At 33.7% G+C, this 10,159-nt stretch overlaps 1 protein-coding gene across 1 annotated transcript in view; it reads right to left on the bottom strand.

Moving 5' to 3' along the window:
* The window catches only part of LOC115232433 (epoxide hydrolase 4), a 29,302-nt gene that overhangs the window by 975 nt on the left and 18,168 nt on the right, over nucleotides 1-10,159 (bottom strand). The window contains exons 2-5 of the mRNA XM_029802305.2: nucleotides 9,478-9,602; nucleotides 5,405-5,517; nucleotides 3,283-3,451; nucleotides 2,044-2,204 (exon numbers count right to left, since the gene is read on the bottom strand). Of these exons, the coding sequence (XP_029658165.1) occupies nucleotides 2,044-2,204; nucleotides 3,283-3,451; nucleotides 5,405-5,517; nucleotides 9,478-9,602 (568 nt within the window). The remainder of the gene's footprint in view (nucleotides 1-2,043; nucleotides 2,205-3,282; nucleotides 3,452-5,404; nucleotides 5,518-9,477; nucleotides 9,603-10,159) is intronic.

Genomic DNA, 10,159 nt, shown 5'->3' with positions numbered 1-10,159 from the left:
ATATCCTTTGTGACATTGAGCATTCCAAGATCAACCCTTACCACTTAAGTCTATCTCTTCAGCAGGCTCTGTTCACTTGGATTGTTAGGCACTGGCTGCTTGCTGGAGCCTAGCGGCAGGTATTTAAAGGGAAAAATTTGACAAGACAGTCAGTCACCCGCTGACACTCGTTGACGCTACACCAAAGAGGCCAGGGAACAGAAGAAAGAAGACATGCACTCAACACCAGAGCTGAAGACACCTCTGAAAGGGGGTCCCCTGCCATGTCAAAACGGTAGAGGAGTAGGGGCCGAGACCGGATGTGGTTCCTCCTGATGATGTCTTGAGCTAACTGGATCCTATAAAGGAGCTGTTGTGGTAGCAGACCATGAAACATGGTTGAAATTCCTCCACACACACACCTCTGTACTAGAGTAGCTTCTCTTGCACACACAGCTGATTTTTCGTACACCTATTTTTTCTCTCAGCTCAGTCATTCACACACCTTAACATGAAAACATCCAGTGGAGCATACTCAGACTATTTCTATCCAGCCAACACATATCCTTCACATTGAAAGCCCAGGTTTCTGATGCTATACAAAAACACACTTCATACATTAGCACCATACAAGCCATCCTTCACTCAAAGAAAAAGTGCTTTTGTTACCAACAGAACAATTCCTTGAACTTTTTCCATCCTGTCCTTATTCTGGCTACTTTACTTACATCCCCCTCCACTGGCGATTATGATATCTACGTAACAGAAGCTATCAACTACTTCTTGGGAACTCATTTCTTGGGTGATCTTACTGCTAACTACTCCTGTATCATCATCATCATCATTCAATGTCCGCTTTCCATGCTAGCATGGGTACATATAAAAGGGATGACCTGTAAGTGGACATCCATTATGCTAGAAGAAGATTCACTATGGTCTTACCACTAAGAAAGGAATGTTTTCAAGAAAAATTTAGCAAATGCCAAAACGTAATCGAGCAAGACAAATGAAAAGATACAAAATATAGATTAATCACAAACCATGGTTTCGTTGTTAATGCTTACATAATCATTTACGTAATCATCTGTAAACTCTTCAGTGTGATTATCTTAGCAACTATAATTTGCAGAATTATACACGAGATGTCCACATGAGATTCAACATGTATACAGTTCTACCAATTACAATTGGAGTCACTTTTGAAAAGCCTTCGTTATGGCACACTAAACTACCGGAAATATTTCTACAGAAAATAATTCTCTGCAGTGAATTTTGCCGGTTAGAGAACATAACTATTTAAATTTAAATTTAAAATAATATGGGTGAAAAATTGAATATGATGACATTTAGATATGCTGATGTTTCTGAATAGTTCATATATATATATATATATATTAAGCAAACCAAGAAATGAGAATAACTAATTGAATACTTAGTTGTAACTGGTAAACATAAGTCTAGTTTTGATAACTTAACACAGTATATGAGTGTAAATGCTGTGCAAAACAGTTGAAAGAGCTGACAGCTTGCATCAACGTATGACTGAAGAATAAATTGTAAGTTTATAACACTTGGTGCAAATACAGAAAAAAAAAAGAGACCTAAAATATGGGAGATGTCTCAATGAACTACTAACCATTAAATCTGGTGTAACATCCAGGAAATAACACTATTAACACTATGGCAATGACAAAATTAAAAATAAAAGCTATATATTACTAGTGAATATATCAATTATTTTTAACATTGACCTTTGTAAATGTTTAAATTCAGCATTTGTCACACCAGATTTCTCAGCTGGTAGTAGACCAAATAAACACATATTTATGTTACTTGGTTCATGAAAGGATTTGAAGAAAAAGAACTACAAAAGCAAAGAAAAAACGCATCAGTTACAAAAGTATTAGAATAAAGTACTTTATACACGTGTGTGTGTGTGTGTGTGTGTGTGTGTGTGTGTAAAAATAATGTGAAATGAAAACTGAGTGGGGTTAAACTAAGCATACCAAACGATGATGATATTAAAAGGCTTAGAACATTCCTAAAATACTAAGATCAGCTCACCTGGTTGAGAAAAGGCATATCTGTAAACATCAATATCATCACTTGTCATATTTTCCCTTCTGACTCCAAAATGACTGTTAAAGAGTCTAGTAAAAATCTTAAATTTGTTGAATGAGTATATCCATTCTGGGATGTATGGCATTTGGAAGAAAAACATGTACCTGGAATGAAAGAATAAACAATGTGAGTGAGATATAAAAATTATGATGTTAAGTGCATTGAAATTTTAATCCAATATTGAACAGCAAATGTAGGCTACATTTAAGCAAAGTTTTGGGAGTGTGTATCAAGGATATATGAAAGAAAATAAAGTTGGGAGTACTAATTTTATACTCCTTGTAACTCTTTGAAACTACATTAAATATTATGTTTAAACTCTAAGAAAAAAAAAAACTGTATTTAAAAATACTTTAGAGCAGAATTTCCAAACATGGTGAACCCCACCAAAACATTTCCCGTCTCAGAATGATTAAATGTCTTTATGGTTTCCTTTTCTCTTAAATATCATAAAGTATTAAACAAGTAAAACTAACTTGGAAATGGTTGACCATCCAAAATTCATAAGATGTCTCAAAGAAAGTTTAACCCTTTTGTTACCATATTTCTGTTGAGATGCTTTGTGTTTCTTTCAATTATTTTAAATATAAAAAAGAATTTAGTAAAATAACTTAGTTATCATTCAGCTAGTGTTAGGAACATAAATTGTGACTAAGGTTTGGTGGAAGATTTTAACTGAAAACTTATGAAATCAAGACATTTGTATTTAGAACCAGAGCCGGTTTCAGCCAGGCTGGTAATGAAAGGGTTAAGAAATTCACTTAGCCAAGCCCTTGTTTGGTCAGAACTTTCTCTTAAGAAATCATTTTTCTTCTCGGACTGCCTTATTACTTGCAGATGCCAAGTTTTCTCAATGGTTTCTGACTAAGGTAAATTTGATAGGAAGGGGTCAGTCAATGACATCAGTCCTTGTACTTGACTGGTAGTTTATTTTATCAGCCCCTATGGGTTGAAGGGTAAAACTAACCTCAGAATGTAAGGAGCCGGAAAAATGCTGCAGAAAAGACTCTAGTGGTTCTGCCAGCTCACTGCCTTGTTTAATAATAGAATTAAAAACAAAAATGCATTTACAAACAATTAACCTAAGCATCATTATTTCTTGTGGATACCCTAGCAAACATCTTGCTAAGTTCCAGTTGGGAGAAGCAGCTTTGGAGTGAATAAAAAATGTGATATTCTTACCATGATTTTCTAAGTTGAGAGAAATGGCTCCGAAGATATTTCGAAAAGACTGTTGGATGTGGGCAGTTCATAATGATTAATTTGGAAACCAACTGAGGATAATTTATGGCTGTATTCCATGCTACTGCACCTCCCCAATCATGGCCAACAAGCACACAATCTTTGTAACCTTTAATAAATAAATAAAGGATAACTTGTAGGTGTTTAATTTGCCCCATGAATATAAGAAATAATTTTATCAAGTGTAAGTTAATACAATAATTAAACCTGTAACGAAAAGAAAAGAAACTTTAGTGCTCATGATATTTCTTGTCAAGGCAGGCAAGGGGAAGAACTTTGAGATATAAATTCATCAAAAATTAGATTGGGATATGTTATGGAGAGTCAACGATCATTGTTCGGTACAGGGAAAATTTTGGACATGCTTTGGCTTTATTAGACCTGCTCAGTGAAGCAAAATCTAACAAGTATCTTATTTTTTTTTTTAGGGGCTTAGTTGGTCAAAGTTGATCGTGTATCTAGACATGTGTATATAGAGCTGGGTAAGATTTTTATGAGGAAGTGTCACAATTTCTCATAAATGCAGGCCTCCCACACTATGCCACTGATGTTTGTCCAAATGAAAGGCCACCCAACATTGGTTCATTTAGCTTGTCATGAGTGTTGTTGTGGGCATTATTATCAGTGCACAAGGAGTCTGAATCACAAGGTATTTTGCCTGACCATCAGACAGTTGCATCAATCTTCTACCCTGAATTGACATTGTTTCAATAACAATGAAAAGATGAAAAAGCAAAGTTGATCTCAACAGGATTTGAACTCAGAGTGCCCTAAAGGCTGTCAATCCACCACCTTCCATGTATCTATGAGGCCTGAGGACATAGTTTTTATATGAAAATTACTCATGGATTAGATTTAAAATAATATCAGATTTCCTAGTAATGTCTTTTGTATAATTTTATTATATTATAAAACATCTTGTAAAGACTGGAAAAGTCTCTTCTCTTCCCTCTCTTAAACAGTTTTTTTTAACTCCTTAGTGTTTTTAAAATTGTTATATTTGGGGATGGTCATTTTCCATTTTTCTTTCTTTGTAATTAATCACACAAACTATGTACTTCTTTTTCACTTCAGCTTTATTATTATTATTCTTATTTTAGTGCCCTTTGTCTGAAATCTTCACGCCCTGTGACCTCCTCAGTGACTCTCCATCACATGTGTCTCCACCTGTTCTGTTTAGACCAGTCTTCTTTAAAATCCTTATGCATAAAATTGGATAAAATGCTCAGTTGTGAATTTTTAATCATGTAGTTTAATACCTTTTACAGATAACTGGTGTAGTTGTATTTGGAATAAATTATAGTTCACACACTACTTTATTACAGAAGCTTTGTTGATTGATATAGAACAGCCAAACAGATAAGTTTGCTTCAGCCCCAAGTTCAATCTCACAACAAAACATCTTGAGAAAGTTTCTTTTACAAAATTACCTCAGGTCAACCCTAGCCTTATGAGTGAAACAGATTGAACAAAAACTGTGAAAATGCCCAAAGGATGGATTGTACCTGTATTTCAAAAGTACAGAGTTGTCACATACTGTGTCATGTTAATTCTTCATCTGTGGAATACTCAGCTACTTACATGCTTATTCAATGAGCAGGTAATTTAGTTGACTGATCAACTGAGTCTTCATTGTTAAAACTAATGGAGATAAATCACCTCACATAATTTACATACTTTTACTGATACATAATATACTTGTGACAGTCTCAAGATTTGAACTCTGAAATGGTACTATCAGTAATAACTACTGACCTATTCGCTTTATCTGAAAGTCTAAAATTACAAATCTAACTTTGAGCTGGGGTTGGAATGGAGTGTGATTTATAAAATATATTTATTCAGGAGAATGGTGGTTGAAATGTAAAGTTGTTGGGGCATCTGTTAATTGTTGAAATTTCATAAGTAATACATGTAATATATATATATATATATATATATATATAACACCACAGTAAAGTTAATGAATAACTGAAAGATTTAATACTAGTAAAAGAAACAACATTTGATTTAACTTAGATTGAAATATCAGCAACAAAATTAGTCTTTAGCTGGAACCTACCAAGAGTTTGAATAACTTCAGACACATCAGCAGATAGTTTTTCAATTGTGAAAAACTTCTTATCAGTAAATTTAGAAGAGAGTGAATATCCCCTTTGATCAAAAGCAACAACTCTGAAATGAAATGAAATATTTGAGAAAATCGTTAATATTCACCAAGTTATTCTAATAACATATTCACTTTATCTTTTTATTGACCAGATTGTTAGGCTGTTATAATGAATTTCCATCCTTCCTTCATTGTATCCTTCTTTACCATTTGGGCCATATTATTTGACTATAACTTTTTGTATTTGAGATTTTCCAAGCAATCTCATTTGATCTCTTGGATTAACACCTGATAACTGCATAGTTCTACCATTTTCTGTGAATCTTATAACAATCTCCAACACAGTGAAGCTTGTGCTACCAGGATTCCATAATCACTTCATTCACTGCACTTTGTTCACAAATTACTTTGCTTCAGATATGTTCCCCCATTAATATCCCCAATATGGATCTTTCTGTGGTCCTCTGTATCATAGCCATCCACTGTTCCTTCTCCTAGGCAGTACTCCATATCTCACTTGCATATAAAGGTGCAGGTAGAATGGTACAATTAAACATAAACGATGATGATGATGGTGATGATGATATGCAAGGTTTTCTCCTGCTGTGCTTTGAGTACATATTTAATCAGGGCAAATACCTTCCACTCTGCTCTTATCCTGAATGAGATTTGAATATTCTTGTCTCAGCATATATTTACTGCCAGTCCAAAGCAGACATACTCCTTCACCTCCCCAATTTTATCTCTTCCCACCTTTATTCAAACCTATTTGTATTTTGTTTGCATGTGGTATATTTTGAAGCCTACTGTTGAACTCTGGGAATTCAGTCTGTGACAGCAGAGTCTGTGGCTGTGCTAAATGTTTTGCAACTGGAAGTGTTGTCAATAGCTGGCTCTTGAGGTTGATTCTACCATTCCAGTCAATGTCACTGATGGTCATTTAAAAAAATGCAGTGAAGAGCTTGGGAGAGATAGTATCCCCTTCACTGAAGTCATTCCCAACTGGAACTCTTATCAGTGGTGAGAGGAGAGCTATGTCTGAGATACATCCCAATCTCACCTTCTTGAAAAGTTTGATGCCTCAAACTCCTTGCATCTTCAGAAACAACAGCATGGCATAACTTGATGCTATTAAAAGCCTTTCCATTATGTAAATAACACTGCAAGGCATTGAACCAGCATCGCTATAGTCAACCAACTGAAACCAGCGGGGGGGGGGGGATGAATACTAATTAATAATTTATATTTTCTATTGGTTAAAACCAATTGACTGTGGGTGGGCATGCTAGATACTGGGGCACTGCCTTAAAGGGTACTTATTTTATCAACCTTTATTTTTTAAACTGATGTGAAGACAGATTCAGAGGTACATATACACACAGACACAGACAGACAGACAGACACATACAAACACACACACACACACACACGTAAGACATAAGAGATAAGCTTGGAAAGAGAGGAAGTAAAAAAAAGAAACTTGATGTCAGATGAAGTTAGCAAGGAGAGAAGCAGAATTTAATAGGTTTACCAATGAAGATCAGAAGCAAGATGTTGTTCAGACTGCAAGGCAGAGAATCAAGACGTCATAAGGGAAAAGTGTTCATGGAATGATAATGGCACATTTGGTCTCACTGGCATTAAGAAGTAAAAAACACAGAGATGTTATTATGAAAGGCTGTGGAGGCTGTGGATAATGCTTGAGAGGAAGAGAATTTTTCTAGAGTAATGCCAACAGAGATCTGTCATTCCAGTTGACAAAATCCTGATACAAAAAGCAATTAAGAATATAAAGGAAGGAAAGGCTCTTGGTCATTCAGGAATACCAATGAGAATTGGGAAGACTTTCATTGTAGTGTCATCAATGTGTGGCAGGCATATGACAATGGCCAAGTATTCATCAGCCTGAGAAAGGCATTCTCAAGCTATCTTGCTCTGTGGTTTGGTGGTCACTGAGGTAGCTAGGAGTAGATGAATGGTTTGTAAGAGCCACACAAACAATGTATAGAGGTGGAATCAAGAAGATAACAGTCAACAATGGGTACAGCAATGAAATTTGTATACATGTAGGGATTCCTCAAGGCTCAATTCTGAGTCCCTTTCAATTTATTATACACAGGACTTTCATATGAATTCACAGTGAGAATGCCTATATGCTGATGACCCAGTTCTTACAGCTAAAACAGTAGTTGAATGAGAGAGAAGATACTAGAAGTGGAGGCAAAACCTAGAATCATGAGGCCTTGTCCTTGCTTGATATACAGAAAGGATATAGCTAACAATTCCTTAGAGTGAGGACTTTATAAACTGTGAATATACAAGAGATATAGTGGAATTGCAGGCAGGCTTACAGAGAAAACAGACTTTGTGTGAAGCAGATGCACTGAAGTAATAAACAGTAAAAGAAGACAGGAAAATGTTCTTCTTCAATGTGTGGATGGTTTCCTAGAAATAGTTAATTGCTTCTGTTATCAAGGTAATCTAATAAGCAATATTAACGGATGTTCCAAAGGGTATAACAGTGATGGTAAGAATGTGCTAGAGAATGTTCAGGGAGCTTTTATCTCTGTTGGTGTCGTAAAGGATATCTCTCTCAAAGTGAAAAGTAGTTTGTATGATACATGGGTATGAACTGCAAGGCTGTATGGCAGTGAGACAGAGACCTTAAATGTTGAGGATTTGTAAATTGATAATTATTTACATACAATAAGTTGAGACAACTTGTTGTATGCTAGCTGTTGACGAAAGTGTAGTAAAAAAAAGACATTAAACTGATAACACCATTGTCCCTACACTAGAGAGAGACAACATAAATAATAAGAAAAATAGCCAGGAATGTCAACAGCATAAAAGAAGAAACTGTGTCAACAGTAAGCATGCCCAAAGAACTTTTACTGATTTTGCTATGCATTACACATTCAAACTAGTTTGGTTTTTTTATTGGTAGTTCATACTTTATAGCTTTCAACATTAATCTTACTCTTTACTCTTTTACTTGTTTCAGTCATTTGACTGCGGCCATGCTGGAGCACCACCTTTAATTGAGCAACTCGACCCCGGGACTTATTCTTTTGTAAGCCCAGTACTTATTCTATCGGTCTCTTTTGCCAAACCGCTAAGTAACGGGGACATAAACACACCAGCATTGGTTGTCAAGCAATGCTAGGGGGACAAACACAGACACACAAACACACACATGCATATATATATATATATATATACATATATACGACAGGCTTCTTTCAGTTTCCATCTACCAAATCCACTCACAAGGCTTTGGTCGGCCCGGGGCTATAGTAGAAGACACTTGCCCAAGGTGTCACGCAGTGGGACTGAACCCGGAACCATGTGGTTGGTAAACAAGCTACTTACCACACAGCCACTCCTGTACCTTATTTAGAAAAGTTTACAAACTTGTTGTAGGCTAGGCTGTTTGAGTACAGAGATTCCTTTCTTTCTATAAAACATAAGTTCTATCACACTGTATTGTACATTGGGACAACCAATGCCTTGTCAATGTGAAATTGGTAGATGGAAACTGTATGGAAGCCGTTGCATGTGTGTGCATATAATTTACATTCTGTATAAATGTAAATAATGACAAACAAGCATTGGGCAGAAAACATTAGGATTCCTTGCAAACAAATTGTCTTGCAGCTTGGTACTTTGAAAGGCAAGTGGAATAAAAATTATAATACATGAAAATCAAGTAAAGATTAGAAACATGAAGGGCTTCTGGATGTAAAACAATACCACAACATGTCACAAAATGTATTTGTTAAACTTGGGAAAACAGGTGTAAAAATGAACAAACAAATGATAACATGAAAACTGAGAAAACTGATGCTTGTTGAAAGGGAAATTTATTAGTTCAAGTCTAGTACAAAATATATAAAAAATGGTATATAAGTATCATGAAATTTTAATTTAATTTCTATTTTTTAATAGCAAGGATGTGAAACAAATCTGATGATGTGTTTAAATCAAAGTTTTATAATTACAGGTGAAGTAAGTTAGAATCTTACCTGTAATTTTTACAGAACTCAACTATTTGAAAGCGCCAGGAATACCAACATTCTGGGAAACCATGGACGAAAAGCATCAGGGGCTTATTTTTATCTCCAATACTAACATAGTGGACATTAACATTCTGCAAAACAGATAAAAATAATAATAATAATGATGATAATAATAATAATAATAATAATAATAATAATAATAATAATAATAATAATAATAATAAATGATAATAATAATAATAATAAATGATAATAATAATAATAATAATAATAAATGATAATAAAAATAATAATAATAATAATAATAATAATAATAATAAATGATAATAATAAATGATAATAATAATAATGATAATAAATGATAATAATAATAATAATAATAATAATAATAATAATGATAATGAATGATAATAAATGATAATAATAATAATAATAATAATAATAATAATAATAATAATAATAAATGATAATAATAAATGATAGTAATAATAATAATAAATGACAATAATAAATGATAATAATAATAATAATAAATGATAATAATAATAATAATAATAAATGATAATAATAATAATAATAAATGATAATAATAATAATAATAATAAATGATAATAATAATAATAATAATAATAATAAATGATAATAATAATAATAATAAATGATAATAATAATAATAAATGATAATAAT

This window comes from Octopus sinensis, linkage group LG2 (assembly GCF_006345805.1).
Source record: "Octopus sinensis linkage group LG2, ASM634580v1, whole genome shotgun sequence".
In the NCBI taxonomy this organism is placed as follows: Eukaryota; Metazoa; Mollusca; class Cephalopoda; order Octopoda; family Octopodidae; genus Octopus; species Octopus sinensis.
Note: the sequence above shows the minus strand (reverse complement) of the source record. Positions and strands in the feature narration are given on the sequence as shown.